Source organism: Myxine glutinosa, chromosome 11, assembly GCF_964187855.1.
Source record: "Myxine glutinosa chromosome 11, kmMyxGlut1.1, whole genome shotgun sequence".
Taxonomy (NCBI): domain Eukaryota; kingdom Metazoa; phylum Chordata; class Myxini; order Myxiniformes; family Myxinidae; genus Myxine; species Myxine glutinosa.
Genome location: NC_136271.1, coordinates 18,897,917 through 18,922,334, shown reverse-complemented (window position 1 = coordinate 18,922,334; position 24,418 = coordinate 18,897,917). Strand labels below are relative to the sequence as shown.

Genomic DNA, 24,418 nt, shown 5'->3' with positions numbered 1-24,418 from the left:
AGATGGATGCCACGAGGTTGTGATGGGGGTACTACCACATGAAAGACATTGGTCAAGTTGACAACATAAGGCAATTCCACCGGTGGGAAGAAAGGGAAATAAAGAGCGGAGGGAGGCGACCTGGACAGATTGACAAAGAGTACGTTAGGGTATAAAAACACGTGATCTGTTCATGTCAAGAGTGGAATTGTTGGAATGACAAAACAAATACTGTGGAAAGACTGTAAGGTCACGAATCTACATGCAATGTAAAAGAAACATACCCTCATCTGGGGTTTTCTGTAACTGCACTCAACTTCTGTTTATCATGTTCAATCACAATGCTTTTTATGGAGCGGTTTCATCATTGAGCGGGTAAAGTTTTGATCCATTGCCCTCATTGGTGTGAGTTCATTTCCCATGGCTGATCACAGCAGGGTATTTGATCATTTTGTCTGCGTTTAAATATGGATGCAATGTGGATGTGGTAATTTTGAACCTTCACAATCCCCCCCCCCTTCACATGCCTCCCCCCCTTCACATGCCTCGCCCCTTCACATGCCTCCCCCCCAAAGCCCTCTCCCTCCCACAGATCTCTCGATGTCTCCATGTCTCTCGGTCCCTGCTCTCAAATGTTGTGTTTGTGTCCTTCCCCCTCTCTCCCCATCTTGTCTACCGCTCCCGATGTTATTTGTTTTATGTGTCTGTTTGTCTTTCTGTGTGATTAATTTTCGCTCTTTCACGAGCCTCGATCTTGTATACAAAAAAAAAAAAAAAAATGAAAATATGCCCTGGACAACCAGATTATGGAAAAATTTGGCGAATCCCACATGCTCCATTGAGCTGCAAACACAATAGGTAGTGGGACATTGTTCTAAAGCCCCTCCTAATGTTGTGATATTATGGATTATTTATTTGCTAGCAGAGGTACCCACACCTTGTGCGGAAGGAATTTAGAGTTTAGATAAAGAGAGCCATATACGATGTATATGTCCAATTAAAACATCACATATATATATATATATATATATATGATATATATATATATATCATCTTGGCCTCCCTCGATCAGGGAGGCCAAGATGATATATATATATATATATATATATATATATATATATATATATATATATATATATATATATATATATATATATATATATATATATATACTGAAACGCAAAAGAAACTTACCACCTTTGAAACCTTTAAATATCAACAATAACACTGCGTGTAGTAAATGTGTGAACTTATTTGTGGACAATAGTGTCCTCACTGACAGACAAAACGGTCATGGATGGTCACTTGAACCTTCAATGGTCACATCACAGCACAGCTGTTGAACAGCCGTTTTGACTGTCAGTGATTAGCCAAGGGGTACGGGATGATTTTAATGAGCTGCACGTGATGTCTTGATATTGGCTTTAAAAAGGCCAGTGCAAAATGGGCATTTCAATCAACATGCCACGATTGTCAAGGGATCAACGGCAGCGTGCCCTGGGCATGCTGCAAGGCGGACTGAGCTACCGTGAGGTGGCACGTCGCCTTGGCTGTTCACACCAGACAATATCGGCCCTGGTGGACAGAGACACCCTCCACAACTCTGCAGATGACAGACCTCGATCAGGGAGGCCAAGAGTCACCACTGCAAGGCAGGACAGGCAGATGGTCCTAAGTCACCTGCGGGATCGATTCCGTCCAGCATCCCGCACTGCGGCAGAAACTCCGGGGCGTGCAAACCCATGGATCTCCAATGATACTGCACGAAGACGACTGCATGACTATGGTCTGACTGCCAGAAGACCATACAGAGGCCCCATGATGACGGTTGCCCATCGCCGCAACCGTCAGAGATGGTGCCAGCAGCATCAGCGGTGGACCTTGGCGCAGTGGAACGAGGTCGCTTTCAGCGATGAGTCAAGGTTCTGTGTGGACAGTCCTGATGGGCGTGAGCGTGTCTGGAGAAGAAATGGCGAGCGATATGCCGATTGTTGCGTGCGTCAAGCCAACAGGTGGGGTGGCCCAAGTGTGATGGTGTGGGCCGCCATATCAGGCCGGTACAGGACGCCACTGGTGGTTGTGGATGGGAATCTTAACGCCCAGCGGTATGTGGATAACATCCTGCGACCTCATCTGCTGCCATTCCTGCTAGACCACCCAGAACTGAGAACCTTTCAGCATGACAACGCTCGTCCCCATGCTGCTCGCTTTACCACTGCATTTCTCCAAGGCGAGAACATCAACACCATGCAGTGGCCTGCGCTCTCCCCTGACCTGAATCCCATAGAGCACCTGTGGGATGAGCTTGGGAGATGCGTAGTTGGCAGGGCCAGGACACGGGCAGAGCTGCTTCAGACATTGAGGACTGAGTGGGACAGAATCCAGCAGCAATCCATCCAAAGACTGGTAGGCAGTATACGCCGACGATGCACTGCCTGTATCCAAAACAATGGTGGCCATACACGCTATTGAAAGGGGACTGACATTGCACTCTGTGCTGTTCTGTACTGTTGAACAAACTGATGAGATGGTGTATCTTGGTCAAAAACTTGACATGTCATCAATAAAATGCCAATGTTTCAATTAGCAATTGTTGGTTTGTTTTATTTTGAACTGTTACAATTTTATTACATTTCAAACAAGTGGTAAGTTTCTTTTGCGTTTTCGGTCTTTTTGAAGTTGGTCAAAATGGTCAAATATTTCGGTCAAAATGCCCATTTTGCACTGGCCTTTTTAAAGCCAATATCAAGACATCACGTGCAGCTCATTAAAATCATCCCGTACCCCTTGGCTAATCACTGACAGTCAAAACGGCTGTTCAACAGCTGTGCTATGAAGTGACCATTGAAAGTTCAAGTGACCACCCGTGACCGTTTTGTCTGACAGTGAGGACGCTATTGTCCACAAATAAGTTCACACATTTACTATACGCAGTGTTATTGTTGATATTTAAAGGTTTCAAAGGTGGTAAGTTTCTTTTGTGTTTTTGGTCTTTTTGAAGTTGGTCAAAATGGTCAAATTTTTCGGTCAAAATGCCCATTTTGCACTGGCTTTTTAAAGCCAATATCAAGACATCACGTGCAGCTCATTAAAATCATCCCGTACCCCTTGGCTAATCACTGACAGTCAAAACGGCTGTTCAACAGCTGTGCTATGAAGTGACCATTGAAGGTTCAAGTGACCATCCGTGACTGTTTTGTCTGACAGCGAGGACACTATTGTCCACAAATAAGTTCACACATTTACTACACGCAGTGTTATTGTTGATATTTAAAGGTTTCAAAGGTGGTAAGTTTCTTTTGCGTTTCAGTATATATATATATATATATATATATATATATATATATATATATATATATATATATATATATATATATATATATATATATATATATATATATATATATATACATACATATACAGTGAAACCTTGACTTACGAGTGCACCAACTTCCGAGTTTTCCGAGATACGAGCCGTCGCTCGGGCGGTTTTTTGCTTTGAGATGCGAGCCGAGATCTGAGTTACGAGCTTACGCCACCCGCCACTAGGTGGCCTAACGAGCGTTCCGGTCACGTGGTTATCTTGCCGTGCAAGCATCTCTGCCGTATATCGCTGCTGCTTTGTTTTCGCATGTTGTTTATTTTGGAAAATTTCTTAGTTTTAACCATGGGTCCTAAGAAATTGAGTGCCAAGGGCAGTACTGAGAAGAAGAAGAGGATGATGTGCTTGGATATAAAACACGCAATCGTCGAAAAACATGAGCGAGGTGTGCGTGTTGTCGACTTGGCGAGGCAGTACGATCGTAGTACTTCTACGATATGTACGATTTTGAAGCAGAAGGAGTCGATAAAGGCTATAACACCAGCCAATTGCGTTACGATTATTTCAAAGCTCCGGACCTCTATCCATGAAGAGATGGAGAATTTTGAAAGGGAGGAAGAAACAAACCTCGTTGGACAGGTTTTTATTGAAACGCCCTGCAAGTGAAAGCGAGGAAAGTGTGGCGAAAAGGGCAAAAGTTATCTCCTCCACCTCCGCCAGCATCTTCGTCTGGTCTTCAAGGTAAATACACTGTAGCGCGATGCTGCGCGCGCTAATGCTTACGCAAGGAGCAAGCGGACAACGCGGTTCATACAAGAGTCTTTATTCAAACTGCAGCACTAAGCTGCTCAAGGCTGCGCGCCCTGTCTATATCCTGAGGCCACGCCTCTCCCCGGCGTGGCCCACCCCCACTTGGTGTGCGGGGTGATGTCACCACGTCAGTGCTTTCGTGTCCGCCACAACACGAAATAAAACCAGTTTATTTCTTTACATTGAAGGAGTCTGGACTCCAGCAGAATACAGATAAAAGGATGGCAAGGCACAAACTCGTCCGAGAAGATGTTTATTCGTAAAACCAACTCGGGAACACTAAAAAGCCCGTTTATCGGGCTGCCTTATAAAGCAAAACCAAAAACCCAAACCGAAACCGAAAGCCACGCCTCTCAAGCGAGGCGTGCTTCGGTGGTCACGTGATCCACAGGTGTAGCTCATTATACCCGCACGCGCGGGACGCTTTGGCGGTCACGTGACCAGCCACCCTGGCGCCGGGGATCCCCGCCGGTGACGTCACCGGCTGGAGCAAGGAGATTCTGATGCCGGTCTTGCTTGGGGGACCCATGGGTCGCTACAACATTCTCTTTTATTATGAACAGTATATACGAGGTCGTGCTTGTTTATACATTATTTGTTATTTATAAAGTACATTTTTCTTATTTATAAACACGTAACAAAAAAAATTGGTGTGGTTTTTTGGGGGCTGGAACGGATTAATAGCATTTCAATGCCTTTTAATGGGGAAATTTAATTTGAGAAACGAGCAAATTGAGTTACGAGCTCGGTCACAGAACGAATTAAACTCGTAAGTCAAGGTTTCACTGTATATATATATATATATATATATATATATATATATATATATATATATATATATATATATATATACATACATACACACACACACACACACACACACACACACATATAGGAAAATCAAATCAATTCTTCCTTGTCAAACACCCAACCTGTCCACCAGGCTTCGTCCGAACCTGTCCATAATATTTTTAATCATTGTGCTCCACTGTATATCGTTTTTGGCCATATCTCTCAATGGTGAAGAGACACTTTAAAGCATTGTCGTATCCAGATCTGGATCTTCACAAAAATCGAATCAATTTGTCCTAGTCACACACCCAACCTGTCCACCAAGTGTCGTCACAATGCATCCATAACCTTTTGAGATGTACTGCTCACAGGCAAACAGACAGACGAACATGGGTGAAAACCTAACATCTGTCCAGTGTCCACCTTTGTTGGTGGAGGTAGTGAATATCAACAATTAACAAAAACAGTTAAATAATGCAATTCCAGAAAATGTTTCCTTAGCCTTGGAAGATGGTTTCCCAGAGCACAGAAGATGGTATCTAACTGAGAAGAAACTCAGAACCTAACTATAACATTTTAAATTTCCAGCTTTACGAATCCTTGTGAAATAATTTTCCTGAATTTTATATTCCTGAAGATTCACACACAAGGAACTTCAATGCAGGAGAAGGCCATTATTAGGTGTATCAAGCCTGCACACTGCCTCTAGGTACCTCTCCAATCCTCGTTTATATCCAATTCGCTGCTGCCACCACCTTTCTAGAGAGACCATTCCATGCATTAACCACTCTCTGAGTGAAACACCTGTGCCTCAATGTCATCCTAAGATTAATCATTGACTTCGCCAACCCCATAATATTTTCTCCAAATTTCATTTGGAGCAATTTTGCCAAATAAATGAGTTCAAACTAATTTTTGCTTTACAAAGCAAACAGATTGAGCAATGTTTTCATTACTCAGCCGAGTTTGCCCTGTTCCTTTGTGTATTAACTTCATACTGATTGTCAGATATTCGCATGAAGTTTGACTTTCGGAAATCAGCTTTTCTTCGCCACACGATGCGTAATCATTGATGAACTCTCTGAAATATCATATCAGGTAATTATCCTCTTGGCTAAAATAAAATCAAAAGTTGTTTCCTGTCCTTAGATGAGGAGTTTTCAAAATAGACAACAATTGCTGACACAGAAATGTTATAGCCGGCGAAGCCGGTGTTGTGAATGAACGCGTACGTATTATGTTGAAAAGCCAGATTTTGCTGGATCCCTTGAGAATTTCGAAGCTTTGACGCACCAAATCGCTCAATGGAGGCCGCCATCTTGCGGATGCGGAAGTATGCATAACAAATTGAAAAAAGTTCAATCGGAGTTTGTTTCACCCGTCTTTGTTTGATTCACAAACCTATGCACCTCTAATTTGTAATTAAAATACTTTAAGACCAACCTCGGCCTGCACGGGCCTGGTTATCTTCAACGAAAATCGTCACCAAACACCGGAACCAATAAGATTCGAGCATTTGAAAAAATATTTCAAAAACCAAATCACTCAATGGAGGCCGCCATCTTCCGGATGCGGAAGTATGCATAACAAAATTGCGAAAAAGTTCAATAGGAGTTTGTTTCACCCATCTTTGTTTGATTCTCAATCTTATGCACCTCTAATTTGTAATTAAAATACTTTAAGACCAACCTCGTTCCCCGCGCACACACGGGCCCTGGCTATCTTCAACGAAAATCGTCACCAATTACCGGAACCAATGAGATTCGAGCATTTGAAAAAATATTTCAAAAAAGCTTATTACCACATTTCGGACGCTGAAAACGGCGTCAGATATTCTAAAATTGACGGAGAATTATTTTTTAGAAATCTCGAGGCCGTTGGGGGTAGTTTTTCACGGCCGGAAATATCCGAAGTTGAGACGGAATTCACCGAATTAATCAAGAAGGAAATTTTATAAATTTTAATCTCATCCAGAATGCAAATGGTGTCATTTTGAACTAGGTACGGTACCTACTACACCTACCTACTACCAACTACCGAACTTACTGATGCCATAGTGATGGGTAAAATAGTGGCAAGAGGCTTTGGCTTCCCCGGCTCATTGCGGCTTTGCAGTCGGGTACTAGTATGTAATATAAAAGGAGCCGTGCGTGCATCTGAGTACCACCCATTGGTTGGACAGTTCGCCTGACTCCACCCACAATTTCTATACTCCGGCCGCCATGTTGGTGCGTACTGCTATGCGAGCTGTGATATTCGCAATCACCATGCTCTCCCAACAACTTTTCGCTTCAGTGTAAAATTATCAAAGGGAAAGATTTTGAGCTGATAGGCGTCGCTGATAGGCGTCGCCACATTTGACGCTGATAGGCGTCGCTGATAGGCGATAGGCGTTCCTTATGAAGATAGGCCTCAGCGATCGAGGTGGGGGGGTCTGTTGTTCATACACCATCCCAAAATAACTCTGTGGCAATCTCTCAAGGAGGGATTTTATGATGGAGGTTATGCAGGTCCTTGATATTATTTCCAACTATTTTCTCTTAAACAGCTCAACCAGTGAATATAAAACCCATGCCATTATAAAGGTCTTTGTTTGAGAACTGCCAGGAATCTCATGACATTGTGAAAGAAAACATCCGTCATTATTTACTTCTAACAATGTGTATATATCCATGAGGAAGGATGATAGTTTCTTTCAGGTTGTTTATTAGCACAATTAGCCTGCTTATGGTCACTTGAGAGTTGCAATGCCATGGGGGTTCTGCATATCTCTTGGGATTGTGAGTTGAACAGGCGACAATGGTGGGTAGGGTGTCATCAAAATAGGGGTAAAATTTCAAACACATGAAAATTATGGTCTTACCATTCAAAGTGGTTCCATTTATTGTAGAAATCACACACGTAAAATTTTATGCAAATCGTATAATATTTAGGGGTTGCTCACCGCAACATGGCTTGTTGCGGTGAGCATACAATACAAAATTGTATAATTACATACAATTATATAATAATATTATAATTATATTATTATGTCCATACATATTACATAACAAACTGCAACATAGACAAATATAATCTGATCATTCATAATTCATCAACTTCAAAAATAATGAACATAAATCACTGACAACAATTGTTGCCGCTGGGCTTTAAAGCTTGTTACATTTGTCCTCCCACTGATGCACGAACTACCAGTATGTTGCCTTTCATCCCCTGTCACCTCACTCTTCCATGAACCTAGACTTACTTTACTAAAAAAAAATACTTTTAAAACACCTTGCCTGTGAAACACCATTATGGCATTTTATTGGTGGATCACGTTTCTTTGATTGCTTTTGCAGCGCACATTACAACCGTGCCTCTTCCTTGACTCGAGAAATATTCTTCTGTGATGACCACAATTATTCCCCCATTTGTGTGGGGTTGTCCGTGGTAACATTTGGCCCAATTATTTTGAAGAACCGGCTGGCCTGGCCTGATGTTCGACGAAGATTAGGGCAGGAATTTGGAATTATTCCATGGTGCCCAGCGATAGCTCGCCTACTCTTCTTTAAGATCCAGCAACTAATACCGGCATACAGAGCACCCGTTTAACATCCATCAGAGGGACAGCACACACATTGATTAACATTTTAAATCATTTCTTCTAGAGACAATTGGCAGGATGGCCTAGAGGAACACAAATTTGCCTCTAAGCTGTCTAGGTTTGAATCCTGGGTTTGAATCTCCACCCAGCTAAAAACTAAACTAAAAACGAAAACAAGTCATGTTAGTGTTTCACAGGCAGGAACGACAGACGTGCTTTTTATTGTGAGGCAGTTGCAGGAGAAGTACATGGAGAAGAGGAAGAAGTTGTTTCTTGGGTTTGTTGATCTGGAGAAAGCATTCGACAGGGTTCCACGTGAAGTAGTGACATGGGCATTGAGGAAGTTAGGAGTGGAGGAATGGTTGATCAGAGTAGTGATGGCAATGTACAAAAGAGCGCGCACAGCTGTAAAGACGAAGGACGGGAACAGTGGTGAGTTTGAGGTGAAGGTGGGAGTGCATCAGGGGTCGGTACTAAGTCCACTACTATTTGTAGCTGTGATGGAGGTGCTGGCTCGGAACGTAAAGGAGGGTTTACCGTGGGAGTTGTTGTATGCAGATGATCTGGTGTTGATTGCAGAAAGTATGGATGGACTGAAGGAGAAAATGAACAAGTGGAAGGAATGTATGGAGACAAAAGGACTGAAGGTGAATATCGGAAAAACGAAGGTGATGGCAAGTGGTAAAGCATGTGGTGAGGTGGAAAGAACTGGGAAGTGGCCATGTGCTGTGTGCAGGAATGGTGTCGGAGTGAATTCCATTCAATGTACAATGTGCACTGAGTGGATTCATCAAAAATGTAGTGGTTTGAGAGGGTCATTAACCAGTGTGGCAGCTGCATTCAAGTGTAAGGTGTGCACAGAGGGAGCTGCAGATGGAGGAAATGTTGAGTTGGATCTTGGAGACGGCGTGAAGCTGGAAGGTGTGAAAATATTTTGTTACCGAGGAGACATGCTGAATGGAGAAGGTGGATCAGACTCGGCAACGGTTGCTAGAGTGAGATGTGCATGGAAGACGTTTCGGGAACCGAGTGGCGTGCTGATGAGGAGGGGAGTGCCGTTGAAGCTGAAGGGAAAGGTGTATGTTGCATGTGTGAGAAGTGTTATGATTTATGGGAGCGAGACATGGGTAATGAATGTAGAGCAGCAACGAAGGCTGGAAAGGGTGGAAATGCGAATGGTTCGGTGGATGTGCGGAGTATCATTGAGAGAGAGGAAGACAAATGATGAATTGCGAAAGATGATGGGAATAGAGCCTGTGATTGATGCTGTGAAGAGAAACAGTTTGAGATGGCTTGGTCATGTGTTGAGGAAGGATGAAAGTGACTGGTTGAGAAGAGTGATGGAAATGAATGCTGAAGGAAGTAGAGGACGGGGAAGACCGAGAAAGACTTGGCTAAAGATGGTCGAAGAGGAAATGCGGGCAAGGGTGTTAACAAGGGGAGATGCGGAAAATAGGGCAAAATGGAGACGATTGTCATGGGGACCGCAAGGCTAACCCCCGCTCTTGCAGAGAAAATGGCCTTAAAATGCCTGTTGTTGTTGTGCAGGCAGGGTGATTAATAAACACTGACTTGTTAAATTCTTACAAGCGTAAGAGTTCATATCCTTACTGAATCGCTCCAGAAATTTTGCTATGAAGGGAAACCAAACATCCTCTATTTGGACAGAACTCAGTACCCTGAGGCATGACATTTTGCAGGACAGGCCACATTGCATCTGCATACTCCTCTCCCCATTCACCAAAGCCATTCCCGGAACTGCTCACCTTGTCACACCCTACCCCTTTGTTTCCACTAACAGTTTGATGGCCTTTTGGACTTTTACAACATTTCAGGTTTTTGGTCATTTCACACCTCCATCATCTGATCCCTCATTCCCTTGCCTTATTCAGCCATCAATCTTTCCAAAGCCAATGTAGACCACTCACCCATTCCTTGCCAACATCATGTAAACCAACCTTCAACTCATATCCACTCTTATTTTATTGTGTGGCATGGATCCTGTTATGATGTCTTACACATTGCAGTACAGAAATGATGGCTCTTAGAAAAGATGAGTGGTGTTTTGTCCTGTTCCTAAAAACAGTTAAGACCATCTCCCTGGATATATCATAGCCATTCGACATAGTCTGGCATCCTGCTTTGCTTGCCAAGCTCTCTGCTTGTGGCATAGAAAGCCACCTTCATTCCTCCACTCAAGCTGTCCACATGTTACCAGCAGTAGACCATCTCCTCCCCTCTCCCAGTGGAGGCTGGAGTTCCCCAAGGCAGTGTTTTTGGGCTCAGTATTGTACCTCATCCATAAAAAAAAGAAAAGAAAATTACCTCTTTGATGCTCTGGAAACCCTCTCTTCTTTTTTGAAGACGACTCCACATCCTTCTGCTCGGCAGACAACAGCTTTGTCTCTCTCCGCTGATCTTGGAATGAATGGTTCTGCTCTGATACAGTAAATGGAACATCCTTCAATCCTGGAAAATTCTCCAGTCTTACTCTATCACTTCAGAATGATTTATCAAACAAACTCGCCAAGCTATTTTGTTGGCAACCTCTGTCTCTTCAACTTCTAGTCCTCACCATCAGCCATGACATTTGCTTTCCTGGGCTGACAACATAGCAAAGCTGGCCTCCAAAGCCAGCCGTATATTGAGCATCTTCGTTTGATCAAAGTCTTTCCTTTGAAAATCAGAGCTACTCACAGTCGACAAGGCCTCAAAATTATTCGAACCTCCCATGATGAGGCTGAAACACAAGATATGTTGCTCTCACATCACAGTTGGGTCAGTGGTCTCTCTGTTGTCTACCCTCTATTCTCCAACATTTCTCCCTCTGCTCTCCCAGTACTCCTACCTTCCACAGAAACTACAGGACGCATGTGTTTTTCCAGGAGCTTAATCCTTGATAAACTTCCAAAATCAAGGTTGACTGCCTACCTCAACTCTTTTATTTCTTCCTCCTCCTATTTATGGAACCACTGTCATGGAAGAGTGTACACTGATAGAATGTCCACACCTCAAGAACAATGTCAAATATTTAATTCAATGGAGAAGACTCACTCGAATATATAACAAGGATTACAACACAGTTTAACAGTACTATGCAGGCGTACTCAAACAGGACTCCATACAATGTATCCAGCAAATCTTCTGCCCAATTTGGTTTGCATCTTGTCTTTTATAGTGTTTTGGAGAGACAAAAGGAATTTGTCTGTGCTTTTGAGGCGTCAGACTGAATGATGAGAGGTCGAACAAGGGGTCAGGGATTTGAGACAAGTTGTCGCCATCAGTAATGGTAAAACATCTGTTGTTCATTCAACTCAGGCCATTTGAGATAAGCTTTTAAACATGAAAAGAATACACATGGTGTTTTTTTTCCCTGCTGGCACGAGACATTCTTTACATATTCCTTCTTTGCACAGATTATCAATGAAGTCTTTATTCCTTCGTATTTCGAACGACAGCAACACACAATATCTATAATTCATTATGCAGATTACTCAAATATATATCACTAATTATACTCTTGACTTTTATTGGCAATATACATTTTGAAGATTCCTTAGCATTTCAAACTACAGCAACACACAATATCTAAAATTCATAATGCAGATTACTCAAATATTTATCACTAAGCTTATGTTCTTTCACTTTATTAGCATTCCATTTTCCAAAGATTATAATACCGGTACTGCTGTGGATCACGATTTGTATTATAAAGCAACATCCATGTTCCCGAGCTTTCCTGAAATTGAGCAGAGTAAGAACATATTTGAACATGATGCAAGTGATAACTCACCTACTCAATAGGAGAGGGACGTTTCAATAAAATCACAAGTCCATGTGGACTTCTACACCACCTTCCAAATATTTTTCTGTCTCACTACTCCCTCTGTGGCTTCAAGCAGGCAGTGCATCACCATCTCATGTCATCCCCCATCTTAATTCTCATGATCTTTATTACTTCCATTAACCCTCCCTAACTTAATTTCCTTCCTTTCTCTCTCTCCTTTCCTTTCTTATTAATTTATCCCCTTGCCAATGCCAGGGTGTACAGTCACGTGAAAAAGTAAGTACACCCCATGTAAAGTTCTGACTTTTTCAACATATTTCAACATACAGCTATTTGATCTTCATTTCAACAATATTGATAGATAAAGGTGATATAATATAACAAATATCATGAAACATTTACATTTTGTAGTCCATTGTATAATATAAATAAACATAAATGCAAATTTCGCATGTGGAAAAAGTAAGTACACCCTGACATTTATCACTACTTCAAACACCTAAAATTAGAATCAGGTGCACCACCTCAGGTGCAAATGATTAGAACATCGTTAGAGAGGATTTTGGAGGAACCTGTCTTATTTAAACCTCAGACATTTCGTTTGGTTTGCTCTTTATTGTTGAAGTGTGCGGCATCACCATGCCTAGATCAAAAGAGCTCTCTGAGGCCTTCAGAAAGAAGGTTATAGATGCCTACGAGTCTGGGAAGGGATTTTAAAAGATCTCCAAACAATTTGAAATCAATCATTCGACTGTCCGGAAGATCATCTACAAGTGGAGAAGATTCCAAACAACTGCCAACTTGTTCAGGCCAGGCCGCCCCAGCAAGTTCAGCCCGAGAGCAGACTGCAAGATGCTGAAAGGAGTCTCTAAGAACCCCAGAATGTCATCATGGGACCTACAGGTAGCTCTTGCCACTGTTGATGTCAAAGTGCACGAGTCTGCCATTAGAAAGAGGCTGCACAAATTTGATTTACATTGGAGGTGTGCCAGGAGGAAACCGTTGCTGTCCAGAAAGAACATCAGGGCAAGACTAAAGTTTGCCAATGAACACCTCGGCAAAGACCAGCACTTCTGGAACAATGTGCTCTGGACAGATGAGTCAAAGGTAGAGCTATTTGGCCACAGTACCAGAAGACATGTTTGGCGAAAACCAAAGACAGCATTTGACCACAAGAACCTGATACCAACTGTAAAGCATGGTGGTGGAAATACTATGGTTTGGGGCAGCTTTGCTGCATCAGAGCCTGGGCAGCTCACCATCATATAATCCACTATGAATTATTCATTGTAGCAGAGGGTGCTGGAGGATAATGTGAAGCCATCTGTCGGAAAGTTGAAGCTCAACCGAAGGTGGACCTTGCAACATGACAATGACCCTAAACATACCAGTAAATCCACCAAGGAATGGCTGAAAAGAAAGAAATGGAGGGTTCTGGAATGGCCAAGTCAAACCACGGATCTAAATCCCATCGAGATGTTGTGGGGGGATTTGAAACGAGCTGTGCATGCAAGAAACCCATCAAACATCGCACAGCTGAAAGAATTCTGCATGGAGGAGTGGGCAAACATTTCTCCCAGTCGATGTCAGAGACTGGTGGACAGTTACAAGAAACGCCTACTTGAGGTTTCTGCCAAAGGGGGCAATACCACCGATTAGAGCCAAGGTTGTACTTACTTTTTCCACATGTGAAATTTGCATTTATGTTTATTTAAATTATACAATGGACTACAAAATGTAAATGTTTCATGATATTTGTTATATTATAACACCTTTATCTATCAATATTGTTGAAATGAAGATCAAATAGCTGTATGTTGAAATATGTTGAAAAAGTCAAAACTTTACATGGGGTGTACTTACTTTTTCATGTGACTGTATGTGCCCAATTGTTGCCCCACTGTCAATATAACCTAACTCCTGTTGAAAAATAGAAGGAAAATTATTGCATTAAACAGGCCTAATGAATGGTGACTTCCTCTTCTTGAAACATCCTGTCATTTTATAGATACATGTTTGGAATAAATGCATGTGTGAGCCCAGTTGGTCCAAGTTGTCACTCAGCCTTGCATAGTCATGAGATGTCTTGTAGCTTGTCGTACTGTAAATATGCCTTAGACCATTACTCCAGCTCCAGTAGCCTGAAATGTCAATTTGATATTTCCATCAAACAATGTCTGGATACTGCTCGTTGGTGAATGCTTTTCAATGTATCTATTTCAGGTAGATTCTCGAGGTTATATTTGCGGATATTTTGAGAGATGCTTAAACGACTGGACCGCCCGATATTACACTCCCACTGAAGCCGATGAGATAACTATACTCACCTATGTTGTGAGCAAAAGTAAATAAACCTCCATAGTTCCTGTTTATGTGCACGAACCTTATGACTTTATTATCATGTGATAGTTCATGATCCCTCCAAAGGACAACGTTCTCCTTCATCCAATGCCTTGCTTGTGGAGCACCAATCCAACAGTTTCTAGTCTGGCCGGGAATCAAACTCAGACCAGATAGCTCAAAGGTCATTGCGCTACCTATGAGCCATCTTGTCATCCCTCCTTAATGGAAGTAGTCGGTGTAGCTACAAAGGAGACTAATTGTGTATATCATCACTGCATGAATGATTTATCTCAGGATAAATAGATCGTTTTAAATGCTGGATATGATTTTGTGCAAATGACGACCACAATCAATATTTTATCGCTAGAATGATAAAAAAGGATATAACTTATCTAAAACATGTGCCAAATGAAGTAATCGCCATGTGAGCTGAGATAAGTTGTCATTTTAATGGGATATGAAAACTCTGACGAACCTGAAAGATGAAAAAGAAAGAAAAAATTAATTAAATACAACATAAACTGCCTCTTAAAGTGTACAGTTGGATGTGGGGTCACTTTGGGAATAGGAAGCCCGAACTCACCTGACTGACTCCTCTTGTTGCAGTGATCTCCTGTAATGAACTTCCATCCATTCCCAATGGGCGGAAAATTGGCACCCAGGTGACGTTTGGTGCGACGGCCATCTTCCAGTGTGACGCTGGCTTCACCCTCATTGGCACGCAAGTGCGCGAGTGCTTGGCCAGTGGTTTGTGGAGTGGCAACGAAGCAAGATGTGTCGGTGCGTAAATGGGATCCGTCGGACTGTTCTTTGGTTGTTTGTAGACCAGCAGCATTTGCAGTACACACATTAGACTCTTTTTATTGTCCCCCGTCGCACCGCGGAGCGAAAGGGGGACTATGGTTTTCCCCTCAGTCCGTGTGTCCGTCCGTCTGTCCGTCCGTCTGTCCGTCCGTCCGTGCGGGCGTGCGTACGTGCATGCGTGCGTAAGCGAAGGACCGCATTCGAATTTGGTGTGTGGGTGCAACCCACGTCAAAATCCAAGATGGCCGCCGCCATGTATGTCTGATGCCACATATGTCTGAACCTTGTGAGCGGAATATCTTTAAAAATAAGCGAAGTACCAACTTCTAATCTGGTGTGTGGGTGTATCTCGGCATAAGGAAGAACGCTATTGAAAATTGGGTCGCCACGTCAAAATCCAAGATGGCCGCCGCCATGTATGTCTGAACCCTGTGAGCGGAATATCTTGAAAAATAAACGAACTACTAACTTCTAATCTGGTGTGTGGGTGTATCTTCGCATAAGGGAGAACGCTATTGAAAATTAGGTCGCCACGTCAAAATCCAAGATGGCCGACTTGCGTCTTCCACTTTGTCAACTCGCATCACTTCACCGACGGGGGACCTAGGCGTAACGCTTGTTTCCTGGGTGGATTTACATACAAGAGGTGGAGCCTTTCGACAAAGAGGAAATGGATTTAATTCGGGTAAAATTGCATGGTGGGAAGTATTAAGCTGCATATGTCAATCATGGGTTACAGCATCACAATAAATGCAGGGATGGAATCAACAAGCCGTCAGAATAGCTTTGAAAGATTTTGTGTGAAAAATCATTCTGTCGTAGGGATCGTAATATGCTTTGGCAGCTCGGGAGCCTCCTCTAAGCTCCAGAATAAAATATGAGTTTGGATAAATGGAGAAAAGGAATCCCGTGAGATGGAGCGAATGGAAATGAGAGGCCGTGTTGCGAATGCTTCGGGCCGATGTTTGCAACACTTGCGCTAACCAAAGGCATCACACTGAGAAAGGGTCTATCGGAAGAAAAAAAACCGCACATGCCGCCTGAAGAGCTATGGCTTTGTTGGGAGACTTCTTGGGGCCCGAAGGTACTTGACTGTGGGCAATAACCGGTTGGTTTCTGGCGATTGAGACATTTGAGTTGTATAATAACACAATAACTAGCACCGTGAAATGCCATTTCCTTCTGATGTACAAGTGTTTCCATTTCCTTCATTTGTTAAACTTCATTTGTTAAAGTCACCATTTATCAATTGAAGTTCATTCCTTCCACCTGTGTGGAAGTTGGAAGCAAATGTCACAAAATGTTTTATTTATTTTATTTTACTTCAGGAATAGTAAATCTTTTCCGTTTCAGTCCTTTGCAGACGGTATCACTCTTTAGGGCATATTTATTTTTTATATTGTAAATACAGAAGAGTAGGACCCAAAGTCATTCAGAATGACTTCCTGTGCAAGGACGTTTCAATTTCTACCCCCGCCACCCGGTAATTTCACCCCAGATCCACTTTCTTGAAATTCTGACTTCTTTTCTTGAAGTCCTAGCCGTGTCCGTGTGTTTTATACCTCAACCCACCCCCCCCCCCCCCCCTTCCCATGCTTCCTCACCCTCAGCCCTCTCCCTCCCACAGATCTCCCGATGTCCCTGTTATCTACTGTTGTAGACATAATTTCTGTGTCTAGGCATAATTACTCTGTTATGGAAAATGTTTTTCGAGTTTGTTTTATCCTCAAAAATAGACTGTGGTGAACACACATTCATCTAAAAAGATTGGCCTTTGAAACCTACCCTTATGAAGGGGGACAGACATCTGTACAAACACACAAACTCACATTGTGGTTTATATGGTAGATTGTCCCAGAATAGGGGCTGACAGGATCGCCATGTGGTACGCATACTCACCTCTGAGTTTTATAGTGTGGGTTTGAATCTCAGCCCAGTTGTAAGCTTTTCAGGCAGGGAAAGGCATCAATGTGTGTGCTGTTCCTCTGTTGTACTGTCCCTTCCAGCATTAATTGGTGGATGTCAAAGATACCACGGTGACGTGTCCATGACATTCCCCATGAGGCCCACATTATGTTTTCCAAGTTTTCTGGCTCTGCAATGTTCCGTTTACAAGATGTACAAAATATAAGGGAACAGACATACATCAGCCAGACAAACAGAAATGGAGTGTGATAATAAGGCCATCTTTGTATTTTTATCTACTTTGCCTGATCCACCCTGCGAGAATGGAGTGGCTCTGTGGGTCACTCCAATAAAAGGATAATGCGAGACCGGTTATCAAACATGCCACACATGGACCTTGCGCCTGCAAATAAAGTGTTCAGCAATCAGGTGACGAATGCCTCGATAACATTGTGCCAACGTTGTGCCAACGTCGGCATTTGGTCAATTGGTCGCAAGCTAATTGGCGGCGGCAGGCTGACGTTGCGTATTGGTTGCAGACACGACGTTGATTAACTGACGTCAGGCCGACATGGTCACAGGTGACTGCTAAAAACAAGCGTCATCAAAATGATTTTCAGGAACTTTTTCCAAATCATAATATTTCTGAAGTCAAGTTTATTGTGTCAACTCAGACTGTAGAAAATATGTTAAACAGTAAAGGTGAGAGATAGGTCCTGAGGGCTGCTGTAAGAAGCCCTGACAAACCAACAACAACAAAAACAGCAACAACATGCAGTGAATAATAAGCATAAAGTAGCATCCCAAAGGCATATACAGTACACAGTTACATTATAAAGAACATGTTGCATCTTAAAATATATTTCAATTTTTTTTTTTTAATACAACAGTTTAAAATAAAAATTTATTAAAAAAACAAAAGTTTAGAAATCAACCAGATCACAAAGGCATTGGAGGGTAGTAGTTAGGTGGCAGGATGGCCTAGAGGTATACACACACAACTCTGAGCCATCTAGCCTGGGTTTGGATCTTGGCCCAGCTACAAACTATCATCCTGGTGTCTCGCAAGCAGGGTGACGCATCAATGTGTGCGTCCTTAAACTGTGTCGCTAAACTCGGATGGACGCTAAACTGGGCGTTCCGTCTGCCAACACTAGTTGGATGCCGGTGTCACGAAACAGATCCGTCCCCGAAACAGATCCGCCCCCCGGCGATTCTGTACCGGTACAGATTCGCCCCCCTAAAAATAGATTCGCCCCCCTGCCACGAAATAGACTCTCCCCCATGACAAAATCGCCCCCTCATAATATATATGTGTGTGGCGGACACAAAAGCCCACTGGCGTGGTGACATCATTCCGCGCACCAAGTGGACAGTGGCCACGCCCGAGGGGTAGGCGTGGCCTCATGATATACACCGGGCGCGCAGCCCGGAGCGCGCCAGTGTTACAGTGAGCTCCTGAAATAAAGACGCTTATAAGTTACCGCTTGTCCGCTTCCTCCTTGCTCGCAAGCAGCGCGCGTAACGCCGCGCTTTACTGGTGACCCCCTCGACGTTGGATCTGCCGGAGCGATCCTTCCACACGCGACGCCATTGCCATGGCCAACCTCATCAAACTTCCCGAATTTTGGGAGGCTCAGGCCGAAGTCTGGTTCGTCCAGGCCGAAGCCCAATTTCAGCTTCGGCGCCTCACCGGCGATGACACGCGCTATTGCCACATTGTCGCCTCCCTCGGGCCCGGCACGGCCGCTCGAGTTGTGTCCGTCCTTCGCCACCCACCGGACGGCCACAAGTACGAGGCACTCAAGCGGATACTCCTAGCCACGTTCGGCCTCACGGACGACGCACGGGCCGACCGCCTCCTGGATCTCCCCGAGCTCGGTGACACGCGCCCGTCGGTCCGAATGGACCATATGCTGTCACTGTTGGGCGACGAAGCCCCCGGTTCTCTATTCCGGGCGCTTTTCCGTCGCCAACTTCCAGCGCAGGTTCGCCTCGCGTTGGCCGGGACCGGGCGAACGGAACCCCGAGCATTGGCAGCCGAGGCGGACAGGTACTTCGCCGCTTCGGACACGCGGGCGAGAGTCGGCGTGGCCGTCACGGCCCTCGAGGCTGATGCTGCTGATGCTGCTGATGCTGCTGTTCCACAGCATCAGCTTATACAGCATACGCAGCATGCTGATACGCACCTCGTGACCGCCGCCACGCCCCGCCCACCGCCGCGGCGAAAACCGCAACCGCGGGGAAACCCGCCAACTCCACCGGCCTGGCTGAGCCAGCCGCGCTCCGCCAGCTCCACCACCTGGTGCTGGTTTCATGCCAAGTTCGGCCACGAAGCTCGGCAGTGTCATCCGCCATGCTCCTTCAACAGGTCGGAAAACGCCCGGGCCGGCGCTCAATAGTGGCGATGAGCGCCGGCCGTTCGAGCAGCCTGCTGTTCATAACGGACACCTTCTCCGGGCGCCGTTACCTGTGCGACACGGGAGCGCAGGTGAGTGTCGTTCCCGCCGGCACGTCAGACAAGCACGCCGCGGGTGGGGGCCCCGCGCTGCTTGCCGCGAACGGGACGCCCATCCGTACGTACGGAAAACGCTGCCTCTCTCTGCGGTTCGGAGGGCAGGTTTTCCGATGGACGTTCGTCACCGCCGACGTGCCCATGGCACTGCTTGGCGCGGACTTCCTGTGCGCTAATGGGCTCCTGGTCGACGTCAAGCGCAGACGTCTTGTCCAGGCCGAGACGTTCAGCTCGCTCGCTTGTGCGTTGCCCAGCTCAACGAGCGGCTTGCCAAGCGGCTTGCCGAACGGTTCGGTTCCGGCCACTTTGGTCTGTACGCTTCCGGCAGCGGACGCATTCACCCGCCTCCTCGCCGGCTTCCCGGCCCTCACGCGGCCCACCTTCTTGGCGGGGGCCGTCAAGCACGGGGTGGCCCATCACATCCCCACCGTCGGGCCACCGGTCTACGCCCGGGCACGCCGCCTTGAGCCGACGAAGCTGGCGGTGGCAAAAGCGGCGTTCGCTACCCTGGAGCGACTCGGCATCGTTCGGCGCTCAGAGAGCGCTTGGGCGTCGCCGCTGCACATCGTGCCGAAGCCCGGCGGGGGATGGCGACCGTGTGGGGACTATCGCCGTCTCAATGACGCCACGACTCCCGACCGCTACCCCGTCCCCCACATTCAGGACTTTTCCGCCCGTTTGGCGGGCAGGTCCTTCTTCTCGAAGGTGGACCTCATACGCGGCTACCATCAGGTCCCCGTCAGGCCGGAGGACGTCCCGAAGACGGCGGTCATCACGCCATTCGGACTCTTCGAGTTCCTGCGCATGCCCTTCGGTCTGAAGAATGCGGCTCAGGCGTTCCAGCGACTGATGGACAGCGTCCTGCGCGACTTGGATTTTGTCTACGTCTACCTGGATGATATCCTCGTCGCCAGCGCGTCCCGCGAAGAGCACCTACGCCACCTCCGCACGCTCTTCGAACGCCTGGGCCAGCATGGCCTGATTGTGAACCCCGCAAAGTGCCGGTTCGGCGCCGCCATAATCGATTTTCTGGGGCACCGTGTCACCAGGCACGGAGCCGTCCCCCTGCCGGCCAAGGTGGAGGCGGTGAAGAGGTTTCCGCGCCCCCGCACGATCAGAGGGCTGCAGGAGTTCCTGGGCATGGTGAACTTTTACCATCGGTTCCTGCCCCGTATCGCCCAGCTCCTGCGCCCCCTGCACGAAGCTCTCCGACGTAAGCCGGGCAAAGGCGACGTTACCTGGACCGAGCAGATGGACACGGCGTTCACGGGCGCGAAGCTCGCCTTGGCTAACGCCACCATGCTCGCGCACCCGGCGCCCGATGCACCGATCGCCCTCACCACCGATGCCTCGGACTACGCGGTGGGCGCGGTGCACGAGCAATGGGTGCGTGGAGCTTGGCAACCGCTGGCGTTCTTTAGCCGGCAGCTTCGCCCGCCCGAACGCCGTTACAGTACCTTCGACCGCGAGTTGCTCGGGCTTCACTTGGCGGTCAGGCACTTCCGCCATCTGCTCGAGGGCCGTGCGTTCACTGCCTTCGTCGACCACAAGCCGCTGATCTTCGAGATGGGCAAGGTCACCGAGCCGTGGTCAGCCCGGCAGCAGCGTCACCTCTCGGCCGTGTCCAAGTACACGACGGACATCCAGCACGTCGCGGGGAAGGACAACCCGGTGGCGGATTGCCTTTCCCGGGCCGTCACCCACGCAGTCCACCTCGGCATCGACTATGCCTGGATGGCAGCGGACCAGGCCGCTGACCCCGACGTCCAGGCCTTGCGGACCGCCGTCACGGGCCTCCGCGTCACCGAGGTGCCGTTCGACGGCGCGGGCGCGGCCCTCTTGTGCGACGTCTCCCTCGGGCGTCCTCGCCCCATCGTGCCCGCGGGCTGGCAGCGCCAGGTGTTTGACGCCATCCACGTCCTGTCCCACCCGGGCGCGAGGGCCTCCCAAAGGCTGATCGCTGACAAGTTCGTCTGGCATGGCCTCCGGAAGGCCGTCCGCGGCTGGGCCAGGACGTGTCTCGCGTGCCAGCGCGCCAAGGTGCACCGGCACACCCAGGCCCCGTTGGCCCCCTTCACGGTGCCGGAACGCCGGTTTGACCACGTCCACGTGGACCCGGTGGGACCTCTGCCCCCCTTGCGGGGTTTCACCTACGTCCTCACCATGGTGGACCGCACCACCCGGTGGCCGGAGGCCGTGCCCTTGGCGTCGACAACGGCGGCCGATGTCGCGCAGGCTTTCATCGCCACCTGGGTCGCCCGGTTCGGCGCCCCCTCAGACATCTCGTCCGACCACGGCCCCCAGTTCACCTCGGAGCTCTGGGGGGCGGTCGCGCAGGGGCTCGGGGTCCGGCTGCACCAAACCACGGCCTACCACCCCCAGGCTAACGGCCTGTGTGAGCGATTTCACCGCTCATTGAAGGCCGCGCTCCGGGCCACCCTCCGCAACGGCGGCTGGGTCGACAGGCTCCCCTGGGTCCTGCTGGGCCTCCGGACGGCGCCCAAGGAGGACCTGCGCGCATCCGCGGCGGAGTTGGTCTTCGGGCAACCGCTGCGGGTGCCGGGCGAGTTCCTCCCCGACTCCACGGCACCATGGACCGCAGCACAGCAGCGCTCCGCTCTGCAAGAGACCGCCCAGAGGTTCGCCCCGGTGCCAACGGCATGCCACGGGCACCCACCGATGCATGTCGCCCCGGAGCTTCGCACGGCGGAGTACGTCTTCGTCCGCCACGATGCCCACCGGACACCACTGCGGCCCCCGTACGACGGGCCTTTCCGCGTGCTGGAGACCGGGGCGAAGCACTTCACCCTGGACATCGGCGGTACTCCTGACCGCGTTTCGGTAGACCGCCTCAAGCCGGCCCACCTCGACGTGGACCATCCACCGCCAGTGGCCCGACCCCCACGTCGGGGCCGCCCCCCTGCGGGCGGACCCCCGGCACTGCCCAGCCACGCCGCTCCCCGGTCCTGCACCCATCCCAGGGGCAGCCAGGGGCATCCCACCTGGCATCCCTGCACCCCGGACGCCGCCGATCGCCAGGGGGCGCTTCGGCCGGGTCATTCGTCTGCCCCGCAAACTGGCCCTCCAGGTGCGCGGGAATTCTGGGGGGGCGCGTGTGGCGGACACAAAAGCCCACTGGCGTGGTGACATCATTCCGCGCACCAAGTGGGCGGTGGCCACGCCCGAGGGGTAGGCGTGGCCTCATGATATACACCGGGCGCGCAGCCCCGAGCGCGCCAGTGTTACAGTGAGCTCCTGAAATAAAGACGCTTATAAGTTACCGCTTGTCCGCTTCCTCCTTGCTCGCAAGCAGCGCGCGTAACGCCGCGATTTATGTGCATGTTTCAGCAGATATTCAAACTTGGAAAAAAGTGTAACAATTGTATGGCTCTTGGTGATTGTGGAAGAGTTCTTTTACAATTAATCTACAACTAGAGCAACTGAATATTGGTGTAAACCAATAAAAATAAAACCATAATAACCATAAAAATAAATAAAAATAACCAAAAATAACATAAAATAACCAAAAATAACCATAAATAACCATAAAAATAACCATAAAAATGACCATAAAACCATAAAAACCATAAAACTATAACCAAAATAGAATAAACCAATAAAAATCTATCAATAATTACGATATCAAGTGTTCAAGTATTTCTTAAAAAGATTGAGAAAATGTGTAAGTCCGCACTCAATCAATTCCCCAAACAATATTAGTAGTACTTTTATCACGTCCCCTCTTGTAAACCAATATTTCCATATGTATATTTATATATCCGCAAACGAGAATGGGGGGCGATTCTATTCTGATGGGGGCGAGAAACGTATCCGCCGGGGGGGCGAGTTTATACCGGTACAGATTCGCCGGGGGGAGAGTTTATACGGGGGCGGATTTATTTCGCGACACCGGCACCATGGCCAAATTCCAAATTGCTGCCCTAACTTACAGGGTGGCACTGCATCAGCAGCACATCCACACCCCTAGCCAATGCTGCTTCTCGTCGCAGCATACGAAAAAGGAGGGTCGGCACAAAGTGTCACAACATGACGGTAAAGAAGACTTTCTTTCAAAATTGATTGTAGTCGATCAATAGTGATTTATTTTAGTTATTGTGATTTTTTTCGTGATTACTTGTACTTATAAATTACAAAATTTATTGCAGTCCTCTGTGAAAGGTGCTAGGCCTCTGGAAATACAAGGCCTCAATTCCCGGTATCTATATTAGGTCATAATATCGATTCATATTCGTTTGTATGGGAATTAGTTTCACGGAAATGGTATAAAGCATGATACATATAACTATTTTTACATTTGTTACAATTAGTTTTTGTTTTTTTTTGCATTCAGTGTGGTAGGTCACTATTGACTGCATAAATGATAGGAAAAAATATCTAAATCATTGTAGATTAAAAATATATATGTGTGGGAATAGTTAGGCCTCAGGATCAAAAAATGAAATATTCACATCTTATTATTGCAATGTCAGAAGTGAAATTCTCGCATACTTTGATTAAACTGCGGAATTTCAGTACAAGTCTCCCAGATCCCCGTTCAGTGAGAAGAGGTGAGTT

The 24,418-nt window shown here is 46.9% G+C and overlaps 1 protein-coding gene across 1 annotated transcript in view; it reads left to right on the top strand.

Moving 5' to 3' along the window:
- Positions 1–24,418, top strand: part of LOC137436088 (CUB and sushi domain-containing protein 3-like) — a 1,358,203-nt gene that overhangs the window by 1,200,814 nt on the left and 132,971 nt on the right. Inside the window, exon 52 of the mRNA XM_078786463.1 lies at positions 15,226–15,399. Coding sequence (XP_078642589.1) covers positions 15,226–15,399 — 174 coding nt within the window. The remainder of the gene's footprint in view (positions 1–15,225; positions 15,400–24,418) is intronic.